This window comes from Podarcis melisellensis, assembly GCF_964234715.1.
Source record: "Podarcis melisellensis genome assembly, chromosome: 8".
NCBI classification, from domain to species: Eukaryota; Metazoa; Chordata; class Lepidosauria; order Squamata; family Lacertidae; genus Podarcis; species Podarcis melisellensis.
In genome coordinates this window covers 28,120,154-28,137,594 of record NC_138540.1, presented here as the reverse complement: position 1 = coordinate 28,137,594, position 17,441 = coordinate 28,120,154, and the positions used below count along the sequence as shown (strand labels likewise).

At 46.0% G+C, this 17,441-nt stretch overlaps 1 protein-coding gene across 2 annotated transcripts in view; it reads right to left on the bottom strand.

Annotated features, from left to right (window-relative positions):
- Positions 1-17,441, bottom strand: part of LOC309376888 (cytosolic acyl coenzyme A thioester hydrolase-like) — a 51,413-nt gene that overhangs the window by 15,294 nt on the left and 18,678 nt on the right. For both annotated transcript variants that reach the window (XM_081923810.1, XM_081923811.1), the window contains one exon: positions 7,920-8,036. In XM_081923810.1, coding sequence (XP_081779936.1) covers positions 7,920-8,036 — 117 coding nt within the window. The remainder of the gene's footprint in view (positions 1-7,919; positions 8,037-17,441) is intronic.

Here is a 17,441-nt window from a genome sequence, read left to right as displayed (position 1 = left end):
CTCCAATGTTCTGGGCAGAGAGGAAGTTCCCAGGCTAGTGTGCCTTTTCTTCTTTTGTTCCTGACACCAGATCCAGAGGCACACAGAACGCCATCACCAATCAACCACACCAGACCCAAACCCAGACCCTCTCCACAGATAAATTACAGACACCATCCAGTAGCCAAACCATGGAGGCACCTCCGGATGCTGCACCCCCCTGCAATCCCTACACAGATCTGGCTGACACAAGCCACAAAACCACAGCTCGCCCCTATACACGAAGCCAAGCCAGAGCACAACTAAGTGCAGTACAGCCATCTTCTCAGAAAAACTCTTCACAAAGTTCAAGAGGTCAAGACACAAAGACTTTAGCAACTAATCCACACCAAATGACCCACCTAAGTGGTACTCAGGATATCACTCAAGAAATCACTCAGGATATCCCTCAAGTAATTAAGGAACAAAAGAAGAAAAGGCACACTAGCCTGGGAACTTCCTCTCTGCCCAGAACATTGGAGGCTATACACCACACCCCCTCAACAGTATTTATAGGAACTCAAACACTGAGATCCTGCTCTGTTCCAGTAACAAGAAGCCGAAAGCACCAGCCTGAAGATGACGAGTGAGACCTCGTCGAAACGTCGCCTAGACACCCCAACTTTTACACGGGAAGACACCCGAGGACACCAAAACCTGCATATATATATATATATATATATATATATATATATATATATATATATATATATATATCTTGACTGCATCAGAACAACATGGCTACCTACCTGAACACAAATCATAGTTAAAACTATGAAACTCACTCCCACAGGAGGCAGCGATGGCGACCAATTTGGATGATTTGAAAAGAGGACTGGATGCATTCGTGGAGGATAAGGCTATCAATGGTCACTAACCATGATGGCTACGCTCTCCCTCCACTATTGGAAAAAGCAACGCTTCTGAATACCTTGCTGGAAAGCACAGGAGGGGAGAGGGCTCTTGTGCTCAAGTCCTGCCTGTGGCAGGCATCTGGTTGGCCACTGAGAGAACCCACAGGCTCTTCCTGTTTCCACACCATTCCTGATTTTAAAACTCATTGCAACAGCACTGACGTGTTACCCCAGGAATCAACTTAACATGCTCCTCCAGAGACACCCACGTTATATAACCCGCTGAGAGACTGTAGCTGACAAGGGGATCCATTTGGGCACAGGAACTTCTCTCAAGCAGTCGCTCTTTACCACCCCAGGAAGAGACAACAAGAGGGTGTTTTGTAAAATGAACAGCGTTGGAGGAAAAAGGCATGCAGTGGCAAAACCTTTCAGAATAGGTTCATGACGTGCTGTATTCAGTGTTGGACCTGCTCAGCCCATGAATTTCAAGTGGTTTACTCAGAGTACACCTAAGCTAAATGCAGCCCAAGGCATGTGTGCGCCGAACGGCTGGGTGCACATTTCAGCCTTGAGCGCATCACACCAATCCTGGCTGGAGGCATTTGATTAAATCATATTATTAAGTCAAATTTGTAGGCTGGTGCCCACTTCCTTCCACCACAAAAGTCAAGAAACACAAAGACCCTGCCTACATCTTGGAATACTCTGGCCTGCTCATTTCAGCACCTGTTCTTCTGCCACGCCTCACCACCCTCTGTGCATTTGCCTGACGGGCTGCAAATGTCAGGCGTGTTTTTGAATTACTGAAACTTGGGTTGTAGATTTGTGCTCCCATGCACTCCCTCCCTTTTTTAGGTTAACAGCCTGAATCTGCTGTTTTATTCATGCATGGAACAGCCTACTCGGCAACTTTAAGCATTAGAGTGCGGGGGGGGGGGGGAGAGAGGGAAAGAGCCAATCCAGAACACATGACTATCGTTAAAACACACACAGGGGGTGGGGATGGATGAGGAACAGTAAAGTCAGATGGTTTTTCCACATCTCTGCGATTGAATAAGAGCACCTAATCAGTTTTGACATTTAAAAGAGAAACAGCAGGTTCCATCTGTTAAGAGATGCTATTATCTGTAATTTCAAGCCTCCTTTGTGATGTGAAGGAAAGGAAACGGATCCCTTAGCATGGAAAGCAAACAAGACTGATCCCCAGAACAGTGTGTGTGTGTGTGTGTGTGTGTGTGTGTGTCCCCTCCCCCTCCCCAGACACACATCTGGTTGGAAAAGGAAAAATACAGCTAGTGCCAGACACCCCTCCCCCTCAGATACAGAATTCCAGCTGTTGAGAGGGGTGGCCCAAGTCAGCCTGGAGCCCTCTAGATGTTTGGAACCACAACTCCCATTAGCCTCGGTCAGCAGGGTTATGCTCCTGTCACCCCCAGCATCATACAGCTATGCTGGCTAAAGTTGATGGGAGTGGTATCTCAAAACATCTGGTGAGCCCCAGGCTGTCCCACAGCAACTTGTGGGCCTGGGTCCCACAGTTGGGTTGCAGCCTGGTCTAAGATCGGTCGCGGCACCAGTCCCAGACAGATGGATGTCTGGGTTCAAGGAAGGAGCCAGGTCTGAAATCACTGAAGTTCGCTAGGCAACACTGAGGCCACCATCCCTTAGTTTCACTGATGACCTGCAGGAACTGCCATTCAGCAGCACCCTGTCTCTAAAACATGGAGTCACCATTCAGTATCAGGGAGCAAATAATAACAGATAATACATCCTCCTCCATTAATTTGTCTAATCCTTCTTTAAAGATGCCCATGAGCTCACCCCATGGCAGTGAAGTACAAATTTCTGCACTGTGTGAATGGACACTTCGTTTGTTTTTGTCTGTCCTGAATCTACAGTCCAGATCTCCATTAAAAGAGGGTTGGACAAATTCATGGAGGATATCAATGGCTACTAAACATGATGGCTATGTTCTACTTCTACAGCGAAAGCCACACAGCAGGAGGGTGCTCTTGTGGTCAGATCCCACTTGCAGGTTTCCTTTGGGGGCAACTAGTTGGCCATTGTAAGAACAGGATGCTAGGCTAGATTGGCTTGATCCAGCACACGCTTCTTATGTTCTTATTTCACAATATGATTCTGAATTCTTATTACGAGACAACTTCTCTGCACACACTGCAGAATTTTATGCACCTCCATCATGTCAACCTTCTCCCACAAACTAAAAGAATCAAATGCTTAACCGCTTCCTCATAGAGGAGGCGCTACAATCCCTTGGCAATGTTGCCCTTATCTGAACCTTTCTCAGCTCTGTAGCAAGATGGCACACTCAGATAGCATTCTCTGCAAACACATTAGATGTTACTTGGTTAACGCCAAGCTTGACAGCACCCCCTTAGCTGTAAGACGCTTATAACATTTGGGAACTGCTGGTATTTCTCCACAAGGGCAGCTCATCTCCAGTGCACGTCTAATACTTCTTCATAAGATCTATTTGGGCAAAATTTTAACAGGTTCATGATTTCCTTTTTTTCTATAGCAAATACCCCGGAGACAGGTAAAGGCAGGAGCAAAGACACCCGGGAGGTGTGGAAGCCATCTTGCAATGTTATTGTCTTCTTCTGCTCCAAAAGGAATTACACGCAGCTGGAGGCTCAGTCACAGAATGTGTCATGCCAGAGTTTGTTGCACAGGGTGTATGTATTTCTCATGGAGTTTTCTGTGAACAAAGGTATCCAATACCCTGGTGGTCAAAGCCAGATGAAATAATGTGGCTCTTAACCTTCCTCCCAATAGGCTACATTCCAGTCGCACGGAAGTCTCTCTACACATGAACACACCCCTCTCCATCCACGGAAGCAGGAGCCATTAGCACAGTTCAAGGACATGTTCCAGCCAGGCAAAAGCATGTCAGGAGGGTGCAGAGCAGGACCAATGAGGGGTGTGGCCTGCAGAGAGTTCTGAGCGGCTGATAAGAGAGTTCTGGGGGCCATCTTTGGGCCTGAGATCACACATCTCTCCATTAACACATTCCTAACAGCCAGCAGAGATAAACAACAATTAAAAGTCATGGGGGGGGGGGAGAGAAGTCTTCGTACCTAAAAAAAATAATGCCCCCATCAAGTCTTTCTGCAGAAGAGAGTTCTGCATGAAGGGCTCCCCACGGGGGACAAAGCAGCCTCTTCAGTCACCACCCACCTCACCTGGCAGGGGTGCCTAAAGAAGGGAGGCCTCTGGTGCTGTTTGTGGGGCCTAAAAGCAGATGGATGGGCAGGTGGACAGGAACTGAAGACACAAGTTGTGTAGGGAAGTGGCAGCTAACCCATGGCCTACCCAAATGGTTTGTACCGCCCCCGCACAAGACCCCCAACAATTTTGCAGTGGTGGCAGCAGATTTATTTGTTAACACATAAACGTACCAAACTGCTCTGCAACCACTCAGTGTTTTTGGTGTGTTATGGATGGCTTTGTGCTAGCAACTGAGGCAGGATCAGCACTGTTGGTCACCTCCTGCTTCCACATTCTAGAACACTCAGCAATTTTTCCCTGAATGCAAAAATTAGAACAAATAACTTGCTATTTTGAAGGTTACTGTGGCCAGTTAGACCCCAATTAATGTAAGTGGGGGAATGCAACACTGCTGGACCAAGGTGTCAGCGAGGGGGGAAGAGAGGAGCTAAATGTTTTCAAAGTAGTGAAACTCTCATCTAAACAAAGCAGTTCCTTGAAGCAGAAGCTAAGGTTTACTTGAGGATTTAGCCCCCATGTATTGCTTTTTTCAATTTGTATCTCCAGCAACCATACGAAGAAGGGGACAAATGAATCAGCAATGTACCAACATTGAAATTAACATTGACTTCCAAACCCTGCATAACTTGCCAACTTTACTGTAAAGAGCAAACCTTAATACCTTGTCACACAAACATGCCCCCCTCAACAAATAACCCAAATACTTTTCCTGGTTTTTGTTTTGCCTTTGAACAGGGGCCTATCTGATTCCAGCATAGTAGCATAAACATAAACAAACAAACAAACAAAATCTCTAGGGGATTAAGCACTACCTTTGGTGATCCAGCATAGAAAGAAAGCAGATAAAAATGTCAAGAAAGGAACATATCCTGCACGCCTCCATTCTCAACTGCATTGTGTGGTAGGTAAATAACACAGATGTAAAACATGAAGATGGGAGGGAAATCGCACTGCCTCCCTGCCCAGCTGGTTGCTTCCGTGCCCAAATGCCCAGTTTGGATAATAAATTTCAGGGTTTTTTTAAAAAAACCAACACATTGACAGAGAAAGAGGCAAGTCCCAGGGTTCATGTAATTTTAAAGTCAGCTGTGAAAGGCGTCCACCCCAGTGACTTGCAGCTGGTGAGCTGTCACTTCTGGTATGAATTTGCCTTGGGAAAGGGACAGACAAGCGGCAATTATTCCTTACTGTGCGCCCCGGCTCGTGTGGGTGGGAGCAAAAGGCAGCTTGCTTTTTCCAAGTTCACCTCTGAGAAGGAAGAGCACACAGCCTGGCTAGGCAAGAAGCTCATCTCCATTTAGGAAGGGTTTGGCTTCCTGGCACTAGATTAATACCTGCAAGGCTGAAAAGCCCTGCTGACAACAAGGCACCCCACGAACCGGCAAGTCAGACTGGATCATTTTAATCACTTCCTATTTCAGAAAGCAGGAATGAACAGATAACTATGCCAATTGTCAATTTCTCATTGTTTAATCCTAATTTTGTCCTGCCTGTTTCCACATTAATCTGCAATTTTCTAAAAAAAACACACCCAGAAATCCACACACACAAAAATTAAATATGTATTTAGATAGGTATTGTGATGAAGTATTTTATTTCAAGCTTCGAAAGGTATTTTATCCCAACACACACCTTTTTCAAATGCATTTTGGCATGTTTTTTTGAGGAGAGAACCGGCTAGCAAACTCTAAAGGATCATTACAATCCGATCTGTGTATTAGGTTTGGGAGGTGTGAATTAAGATATGCCAGCTTTAAAATTTGGAGCAAACTAAATTCTCTCCCAGCTTTAATGGAGAGAAGGTTATGTGCATATGTGTGTATTGTTGTTGTGTTTTTTTAAAAAAGGTTTATTGCGGTAGGTCAGGGGTGTTCATTACAGATCTCAGATTAGCCTCAATGTTGCCAGGAAAAAGCTGGCGGCTCAAAGAGAACAACGCCGAATTGGAACTCTATGAACTCCTGCTGAAATTCGTGGGATTTTTCCACTGCAGTCATAGACCCAACACTGAGTTGGAAAAGTCAGCCTTTCAGGAGGCTGTTTCTCTCCACGGAGGGGTAAACACCTCTGACCCACATTCTATCCCATAAAGATTTTGAGAGCTAATTTAATCCAGTCAAGCTTTCAGAAGCAGAACATGCTCAAAAGTCAACGCGGCAACTGGCAGTCAGAAGGGAAGGGCTTGCTTCTCAACTCAAAGGTAAATGTCACCGAGTCAAGGGGGGGCTCCTTCCCACACCCTACTAATGTTTTCTTGTGTTTTCCTCAAAGGGTCTCAACACTACCCACACGGTTTGCTTGGGCACACTGTGGATCAAAAGAAACAGCTGAGAGCTCCTGTGACCCAGATGGATGTGCCCACAAGGGAAGTTGCCTGCTGCACCCCTGCATGGTTCAGTGACAGCATGCCATTGTCTGTAGCACCTAGTATTTAGGCAGAAAGAAAAAGCTATCATGCTCTCATCCTTCCTGCGGCTCACCGCTCTTACGAACAAAAGCTGGACTGGATGGCTCTCTGCCTGATTCAGCAGAGAGATGGGGGGAAATATATACCGACTTCTAAGTTCTCTCTATACACATAACAGAGCATTCAGTATTGGTTCAGTATGGTGGGAAACGCAGCCCTGCTTGGAATGCCACTGACACTCCATGCCCTTGCTGGAAAACCGGGCATTTCTCCCTCCCTGCTAGGAGACAAGGTGTGGCAGCTTTTAAAGATCCATGCTGGGATCACCTTCCTTTCATTTCAATGCAATGTTCACTCTGTATTTTCAAATATATATATTCATATTATTTTAATTCTATTACAGTTTAATTGTTGTTTCAATGATTATCTTTCATATGCTTTTAGCTTTTTGTACTATATCTAAATACACGTAAGCTGCCTTGCATCCTGGTCCGGGAAAAAGGCGGGATACGAATAAATATAATACATAAAATAATAATAAAAACCATGTAGGATTCTGCAGCAGAATCTAGATCTCCCTTCCACCCAGTTTCCCTTTGTCTTTGCATGGCAAGCGTACTTGGAACAAAAACCCAGCGGAAGAAGCAGTGCTCTGCCAGGGATATTCTGAGTCGGGCACAGGCAAAAAGTGCAGGCTGGGCAGCAAGTCGTCAGGACCACAGAGAGCTCCCTGTGGGCTGGCAGCACCTTCAGGCCAGATGCAACTGGCTGACCAGCAGGGAGCTTGGAGTATGGCTTGCCTGGAGCCAACTCAAGGCTGATATGGGCTTTGCAGAGAAAGGGGTGTTTGAAGTCCTGCCCCCTAGGAGAAAGCATGCAGTCCCTCAGGCATGGGATGCCTCCTGAAGCCCCAAGCTGGTCACGGTAGTCTACAGGGATACAAGGGAATCTGGGGAGGTGAAACTGTTTTCTCAGGAGCAGAGGAGACCTCACTGCCTGCAAGGACTCTTGGGAAGGATGAATTGTCCATGGTAGAACATCAGCTTTGCATTCAATAAGCCCAGTATGCCATCCCCAGCACCTCATGATAGGGCTCCATGCCTAAACCCCTGGAGATACATTGCTGGTTAGAGCATACAACACTGAGCTGGATCCACCAGTGGTCCGACTCAGCATAAGGCACCTCCTTATGTTCCTCCTTCCATGTGGAGATCTCTAACAGGGCAGCCAATTTGCTGTCTCCTACAGCAGTTCAGGCATCTGGTCCTCTCCTTCCTCAAGTCTTTAGACCCTCTGTCCGACTTAGGAGTAAGGCCAGTGTCTTGGGCAATGAAAGTGTAAATGCAATGGAAAAAATGAAATGCTTATGCCCATCCCCACCAAATTACCTTTTTTAATCTTTTCATGGAAATTGATGGCATCCACGGATGCAGTGACTATGTTGGTCTTGCAATGGCGAGCAGCAACGATCCCGGCTACCTCATCCATCAGCTTCATAGTAACACCTGCAGGAAAGAGAATGGCCAGTTATTAACCGAGGCAGCCACAAGAGGAGGAGGCCTGCCCCATTTGACTGGGTTGCCCCAGCCACTCTGGGCAATAAGCTAACCAATTGCCTTCTCCCACCCTCAGCCACTGGGCTCCCCACATTCCTCCTCTGGCTCCTAAGTCTTGAGCAGAACTTGCAAAAAGGCTTTCAGATTTTTCCTCTTTAAGGACTGGAAAGCTGCTGTTTGGGAGCATGCAAAAATTACTCTGTTCTATCCTAGTGGCCATTCTTTCAGGCTGCAAAAAATAAATCCTACAACTTCTCTACGGAAGTGCAGAAACTGGCACAACCCACAGAATTCAGCAGGCTGAGTGTCTCATTTTTTATGTTATTTTAAAACATGCATGTTTCTGAATCTTAAGCATGCAAAAAACCTCCCCCAAAACCACACCAGGCTCAGAAGCATATGACATGCCTCTGAAGCCAGAGTGCAGCTTCCTTCATATCTGGGCTTAAGAGGCATGGGCATGGATAATACTGCCTTAGTTTTCCTGATAATAATGCTAGCCCATCAGTTCCCTTAACATTCCCTTCACACTGCAGGTTACAGAACTCTGGCTATTTTATTGCTATACTGGCATGCTGTGCTACATTTTATTCATACCAGTGGACACAGGTGGCATAAAAACAAATGTCACTAATCTCTCCCTGCTTTCCACACAGGCATGTTTCTGTTCCCCCAGGATCCCCACATCCATAAAAATAGCAGGAAGAGTTGTAAGCCGGTGTACTGCCCCAAATTTTGTCACTTTGCTCCCACAATTTTCCAGCTTAAGGGGGTTGCAAACAGATCTCTCCTGGAATCAAATAACATGGAAATGAGCGCTAAACATGCACTGTGTTCCATTAGTTTTCCGGAGGTAGCTATTACGTCATGTGAAGGCTCAAATACAATGCAGTTTGGGGGAAACTGGGGAAATGGAATCAACTGCTGTGTGGACGCAGCCCTGGTAGGGCTTCAAAAAGCAGAGGTTATGTCTTCCCAGCAGCGTTGAATTCTTATCTTAGGAATTAGCTACACATGACTAGTTAAAGTTTTCAGCACTCAGTAACACCACTGAGGAAACACCCCAACTTCCCTCCAGCAGCTGGATCTTTTCCCCAAAAAAGTATTTGTGTGTTTGTTTAAAACAAAACAGGAAAAGCCACAGAACAAAGAACATAACGACGTTCCAGGAGTCATACCATGACATAAACATTGAAATATTCCATGATGATATGGCAGACTCAGCCCGGCAGGCCATTAGTTATTGTTTTGTCAAAGAGCAGATCCTCCAAACTTTTATCTGTGAACCAGATGGGAGTATACAGATTGGTGCGTTTCACAGCAGATACTACAAATGTGAACCAAATTCTGGTGAATAAATCTTGTTTAATTAGGTCTTTGTGCAGACTTCTTTCATTTGTGAGCCTTTCTGCCAAGAAAGCTCTCCAGGCTCGGTCGAACAAAGCAGACAGAGAGACAAGTTTGAGGCTTGTTTCCAGTTTTTAGCAATTTCCTGTCGAGGAGCAGCAGCCAGTGAGTGCTATCAAGCCTTTCTGCACAAGCTTGTTATTTGCATTCTAGAAAGTGGATGAGAGCTAAGGACAGAGATCCACAGCTAGCTAGACTGTAAAGGAACACATTCTCTTAATATCAACTCTTAAGAGTTCCAAAATCCTGACTGACCAGAGAGGCCTTTGGGAGTAGGGCACCGCCAGAATCTAGAATACCCATCCCAAAGAGATCTGCCTCGCCCCTTCCTGGAGGGTCTTCCACTGCAGGATGAAGACCTATTTTAAGGAAGGTCTTTGGTTGCTAGTGATCTTAGTGAACTCTGGAGTTTACCTCTGCTCTTTTATTGCTGTTTCTTCTTTGAAGTAATAATGTTTTAAGCATTTTGACTGTATTTTCAAATTCCTTTTTCTTTGTTGGGCCCAACAGCCATTTTTGGAATGGTAGGACACAAACATTTTAAATAAGTGCACAATACATACTGCAGCTTAACAAGGCCCTAAGATCTTCAGAGAAAATGTAGCTGATTTTGGAAGGACAATAAAATGCACTGAAATTTTAAGGTCTGCGAGGAAACAGAATTCCTTTCCTCCAGACTCTCTTTTGGAACGGTCTCTGATCAAAAGGAAGCCTGCATTCTTCCTCCAGGCTTCAATTTCCACTTCCCCACAAGGTTTAAGGAACATAAAAGAAGAGGCCAAGCCATTCTTCTACAGGAAAAAAACAGGCAAAGCAATTTAAGGCAAAGCACAGCAAGTGTTATAGGCAAGTGGAGCATTCATCACAGCAGGTAAGAAAGGACGGGAGAGGGAGGGGAAAAGAGGAAGGCCTGTGACTTATGCAGGAGTCAACATCCATTCTGAGAAGACTTTTAAGCAGCATAGAGGCCTTTGGGGGGGGGAGGATGTGAAGTAGCTTCTCACACTCCTAGCTGAGTAAGATTGTCTTCCATGAAGACAAAGGAAAGCCTGTTCTCCAATTGGAGCACTCGCAGGCCAGTGTTTCCCAGTTATCAGTGCTTACACTACATTTTTAAAGACTTGCCTTGAGAGCATCTTCAAAACCAAACAGGGGGTGGGGGGTGGGAGATGAATTGCTTGAAATTTTGGTGCTACCGCTTTGATCCCCGAAACTTAGGGAGTGGGGAAGAAATTATTTACTTACAGTGCTTTTTATACATATATGCAACACAATAATGACAGTTTCCTGGGACAAATTAAAAGTAGCTGTACACAAAAAGGACACTATGAAAATCTAATGCAGCACAAAATCAAAGATGTGACCACAACACAAAGTTCACAGCTGCACTCAAGATTTACAGGCCTCTTAAATTTCAGGCGTACCTATATTTGAAAGAGAGAGATTAAAAAAGAAGATTGCCCATGTTCTCTCGGTCCTCGAAGTATAATAAATTAGGTGACAGGCAAGCCACTCTGGGTAGTGCATTTTGAACTGAGGGATGCTCCAATCATCCTCCTCTCTTTATCATTAGCTGGATACAGAGGAAGAGACAACTACCATATTTTTCCATCTATAAGACGCCCCCATGTATAAGAAGCCCTCTATTTTGGGAGACTCCAATTTAAGAAAAAATCGTGTATTTTACTATCCGTGTATAAGACACCTTCAAATTTTTGACATTTTTTAAAGGAAAAAACCTAGTCTTATACATGGAAAAATACGGTATATCTGGGACTGCATCGAACCATGCTCCTGAGCACCTCCACAGGAGATGATGGCTGGGTAAACCAGCATGGGATAGTGCTAAAAGGGTCAGACTAGGACTGAGTGAGACAGGACTGCTAAAGCTTCCTCATTTCTTCATCCCATTGCAGGCCCCAGACCCTCTGGGAAGTACAGGGAGCTGTAGACAGCAAAGCCCCCTTGCTGACAGAGTTTCGCTCTCACTGAGAGCCAGTGGTTGCCGCAACGGTTATATTTGTTGGACTAGGACCTGGGAGACCGGGGTTCAAAACCCCACTCGGTCATGAAGCTCACTGGGTAGCCTTGGGCCAGTCACTCTGCCTCTCTCTGCCTAACCTACCTCACAGGGTTGTTGTAAGGATAAAATGGGGGAAAGGAATAACCATATGTGCTCATTGTAATCAATTAAAATAATCTCCTGATCCAATCTATTGCATTTGGTCTGATGCTGGCTTTCTGAAAGACTGCCTGCATGCCACTACATTTGGTCCACGTGGGCAGACATCAGGCTTTTTAGAATGGGGCAAAAGAATCAGATTGACATGGGGAAATGGCTTGCAAGTCTCTCTCTCTCTCTCTCTCTCTCTCTCTCTCTCTCTCTCTCACACACACACACACACACACACACACACACACGGTGTTCTTCGCTGCCTAGCATCATGGCCTGTGAAATAAACAGCGAACAGGTTGGGAAGTCAGAGAGAGACGCAACACCATTTCTTTTACTACTTGCTTTCAGCGAATTCCATAGAGATGCAGCCGCCACCCCCCCCCCCCGGCCTGAAGCAAGGCAATGTGGCTCCAACTGACAGGGAAGCTAACAGTTACTAAAAATACCCTGGCAAGTGCACGCTCACTAGAACCGTGACTTCCTTCCTTGCACTGCTGTTAAAGCAACAGCAACAGGAGGAAGAGCATGCTGTCTTCCTAAAACAAGGACCGTCACTTCCTCCATCATGCTGTGTGCTTCCCTAGAAACAAGGGTGGAAATGCTCAGTGCACTGATGTAGCAGCATGGAAGAGAGGGAGAAGTGATCCTTTATGTTATGGGAGAATCATGCAAAATAGGAAAGCTGTTTAAGTGGCATCTGCGTCTCTTGTTTAATGTGGGGATCTGTCCTAAGCACAGCTCATTGTCGGCAGGCCGGGTCTTGCGGAAACCCCATGAAGCTGAACATTGGATGATTCAGTGAAGATGAAAGAAAGTCCTTCTTCAAATAGCGAAACTATGGAACTCACTGCCACACTGGCTACTAAGTCAGAATGGCTATGCTCTGCATCCACGGCTGGAGATAATAATGCTTCTGAACACCAGTTTCTGGAAGCCAAAGGATGCTTGCTGGTTTCCTACAAAAGAAAAAAGTTTGGTAGATCCCAATTTATAGGGACACAGGTGGTCCTACAGGGTGAGAGTGCCCCCTCCCCACCCAAGAGCAGCTTGCAGTTCTCCTGGAACCAAGCTCTGCTCCATGATACATCAGGTCAGTAGTTGTGGCATGGCATGCTTTTGCAGAGATTCAACTTGTGAAGCAGCAATGCCCTTTCTTAGAAAAAGCAGGTCTTGACACTGTCACACTTGGATCACATCAAAGCTACACCGTGTGAGGCTGCCTTTGGTAACATCAGCAGGCACAAAATGGCCAATTCTGTCTGGAACGGGTAGGGTTGTCCCCTTTGGAACACCAACTTCAATGTTATCAGATCTCCACTGGTTTCTGATCAGCTTCCAAGCTTCCTGCTTTATTAATGTTTGGTATATTATAAGCACATTTGCTTCACCATAATTTTGGAGTACAGTAGATTAACTTTTGTTCCATCTTCCTCCATTCTGCTGCTTTAGGCTTCTACCATTTAATATTTTTTTATCGGACTAGCTATGAGTTGGACTCAAACCTGGTTGGCTTTAAAGGAGGATTAGACAAATTCATGGGTGTTGATGGCTATTGGTATTCAGAAACACTGCTGCCTCCACAATTGGAGGAAGCAATGCTTCTGAATACCAATTGCTGTAAACTGCAGGAGAGGAGAGTTGGATTCCCAGAGGCATCTGGTTGGCCTCTATGAGAACAGGATGCTGGACTAGATGGGTCACTGGCCTGATCTGGTGGGGAGGGGGACTCCACATGGGACAGACTTAATGAAATAAACTTTAAAAATACGGCAAGGGGTACATAGCAAGCTTTGACCTGCAACATGGATCGTATAGACCACACATTTTTCAGTTTCTCAAAAAGGTGTCTTAGGATTTTCCCTTCAACAATCGAGTAGGGATTTATTGCCTGTGGACACCAATGAACATCACATAAAACTGTTTCCATCTCACAGTCCCAACAGGTACAGAGACCTTCACCCATTTTATAAAGAAGTTCATTTAGCAGGATATGTTAAGGTTTTCAACTATGCCCTTCCTTTCTATCAGCATCCACATTTCCCCAACATTTACAGCCACTTCATTCAAGCTGTCACCTAAAGAGAACAAGAATAATTACACAGACATTTCTCAGTAATTTTGTGTTTGGTGTCAGAAGAGGAGATTTGTCATTTCATAGATGGCAGCCAAATTACAGGGTATCTATTTGACAGGCAACTCACTCCAGGTTTGGGGGTGTTTTCTTTTTAAACACAAGATGCAGATGGGCATGGGCAGACACATAGGACAGTAGCCCTGAGTTTTTTTGTTTCTGCTTTGAAACAGAGAAGTAAATACCAACAGAGTAGGGAAAGTTGCAGCACACACAACAGCACACCAATATATCACTAAGCAATTCTCTGATAAAATATACCTAGCAAGGAGGGGGATGGAAAACAATGCATATTGCCCACCTTCCAAGTTAATTCAACTTTTGTTTCTCCATGCCAAAGAATACATAGCCATGGTGGGATAAAAGTCCAAAAATTGGCAGAGAGTTACAGCTCTGTAGTAGAGAGCATGCACTGCCTGGATGGGACCACAGGATTTAGTCTGCAGCATCCCCAAGGGGTGCAACATGAGGTTAAACAGGTTAACCAACTGCTACTTTCTTGGGACTGAGCTACTCTTCAGGAATAGGAAGCTGGCAAATACTGTGCCAGACCATTAGTTCACCTAGCCTAACATTGCCTATTCCAGGCAGCATTCACCAACCTGGTGCCCCCAGCAAGCCATTATGGGTGACAACTCCCACCAGCCCCAGCCAGCTCAGCTGTCGCTGCACAGCTGATGGAAGCGGTAGCCCAAAACATTGGGAGGCTATCAGGATGGTGAAGTCTGGTTCATTCTGATTGGTTCCCCAAAGCCTCCAGCAGGAACCTAGCTCTGCTACCTCAAAACCTTTAAACTGAAGATGCTGCAAACTGAAGCCCATGACCCCATGAAGGACGACCAGAGAGAAGAGCCACTCCTTGACCCTTATTAGAACAGATCTTTTGCCAACCCAAGAGTTGGGCCTGTGCTTGCAAGGAGAATGATTTGCTCCTGAGTCAATTGGAAGGCGATGTCTCCCAAGCGCAGCTCTCCTCTTGCCTCCTTCCTGCCCTATTAGTGTTAGCCTGCTGGAGACAGATGAAATCGCATTAACCCCGATTTGCAGGGGGCCTTGAAACAAAGCATCCATCTCCCCTGCCCTGCCGCTGCCCCCGACCAGGCGGTGATGGCCAATTAATCAAGCCACCCTGGGGACTGGCTGGCCCTGCACGCATCACGAGGGCAGCAAGGCCCTGGCTAGTAACAGCACTCCCCCCTCCCCAACATGGGGAAAACAATAAGATGAAGACTGCCAGGGCTATGGGGAAAACAATAAGATGAAGACTGCCAGGGCTAGCAGTTAAGCCATTACTCCCTGCTGGGGGAGAGCCTGTGGTGTACTGTGAGAGGCAAAAAAAAGTAGAGGATCACATGCAGTGTGGATCAGTGCTGCAATGCACCCAGGGTGGCATTCTGGGGGAGCAACCTGGAACAAGGGAAGCAGCTGTAATGAGTGCATTTTAGGCTGAGTTAAGTGTGGGGGGAAAGGGGCTGTGGAGGAACAGCAAAAGGGAGAGTGGAAAGCAGCACACGCCTATCCACATCAAGAGGTCTAGTGCCTTGTGGCCACAAACAACAAGCAGCGATTCCAAAGTATGTGCAAAAAACCCTGCGCCTTCCAGGCCAGGGCCCATCCATCATATATGCTACACCCCAGCCCAGAAGATTCAGGCCAGATAAAAGAAAGGACTTCTTCATGCAGCACATAAAATAGGGAACTCCCTCCAACAGGATACAGTGATGGCAACCAACTTGGATGGCTTTAAAAGATTAGACAAATCATGAATGTGTCCATGAGGCTATTGATAGCTACTAGCCATGATGCCTATGCTCAACCTCTAAGGTCAGTTGCAGAAATGCTTCTGACTACCAGTTGCTGGAATCCACAAGTGAGAGTGCTCTTGTGCTCAGGTCCTACTTGCCAGTTCCTCATAATAGGCACCTGCTTGGCCACTGTGAGACAAAAATGATGGACTCGGTGGCCCACTGGCTTGATCCAGCAAGTTCTTCTTATGTTCTGACATTGTAGAAAATATCTCCATGAATGTGCCTACCAACGGCTGTTAGCAATAAGGACCAGGCGGGAACTCCATATTCAGCTCAGTTGCTGGAGGGGCACACAGGCCATCCAAGTCTGCTTGTGGGCTTCCTGAAACCATCTGCCTAGCTACTGTGGGAGCCAGGGAGCTGGAGAGAGGGAGACACCTTGTTCTGACCCAGCTGGTTCTGAGAGAAGGCACTGGATCTATAAAATAAACTGGGTTCATTGGTGGTGGGTGTACATCCTTTCCCCAAAATTTTACTTCCTGTATTATATACCCACTTTATATACCCAAACCAGCCCGTAAAAGCTACAGACCCACAACCATTCACACTAAAAACATGAGAAGAGCCCTGCTGGATCAGGCCAAAGGGGGCCCGTCTAGTCCAGCATCCTGTTGTTCTCACAGTGGTCAACCACCTACCTGTGGGAAACCAGCAAGAAGCAGAAGAGGACTCTCTCCTCCTGCAATTCCCAGCATCTGGTATTCAGAAGCATCACTTGGTCAGAATTTCCTAACCAGGCCTACTAGAGTCTTTTGTGGATAAAAGGTCTCTCTCTGTGTGTGTGTGTTTGTAAACAGGTGGAAAGGGTGGGGAGGACAGTGTGTCTTTTTCTAAAGTTTATTAGTCACTGGGAGTCAATGCCTTGGGGAAGAGGGAAGGTGCTTTTTAGATGCTTGAATTCATATATGCTCCATACAAAAGACAACCCTGCATCATAATTGCTGGTTCCCTGTGTCAAATGTCTGCACAGCCTCTTTTTGGTTCCCAAGTACAAAATGGGCAGTGAGGTCACCAGGGCTTAGCATCCATCAGCCATTCTAGTCCTAAACCAGCTCGATGGGAGAAGGTGTTACCAGGATTCTACTCTAAGTCACACATATACTTTTCTTTCTTTTTAGCGGCACGAGACAGGATTTTTAGCAAGTCAGTTCCAACTCCGGCACAATCCTCCCATCAAAAGGCTTCCACTTAATTTGCGAGACTTGATTTTAAAGTTGAGAGCCCCCTCCTTCTCCAAAGTGTATGTTTTAATTACACAGGTCTAGATTACCAAGGAGAGTCTTCATAATGAAGAGTTTCTATAGCAACCACTTCTCTTCGCTGGCACCACTAGAAGCACCACCTCATCTGCATTCAAGCAGGAGATTTAAATTTTGATTAAAAGAAAACTCCGAACAAATGGCATTACCATCACATCTATCTAGGTTACTCTGCTTCAGCCTTTTGCCAGCCTGGTGCCCTCTGGATGTTGTTGGGCTGTGGCTCCCATCAGCCCCAGCCAGAATGGCAAATAGTCAGGAATGATGGGAGATGTAGTCCAGCACCACCTGTAGGGAGCACTTTGGCTAGCCCTCCTCTAACATGCAGGATCTCGGGCAGCTGGAACACCCCAAGCCAGACACAGCTCAGCCTATTACAGCCTCTTCCTACCTGCACTGCAGCCTCTGAATAAAAGAGCACAGTCCGTGTGTTGCTTCTGCAGCCCATGGCAGTACCTGCCCATTTCATCATCTTCTGCAGCTTTAATTGTCAGAACATATGAAGAGCACCATAGCTGGATCCAAGCAAAGACACCCTCTAGTCCTCCATCCTGGTTTCTACAATGAAATGCC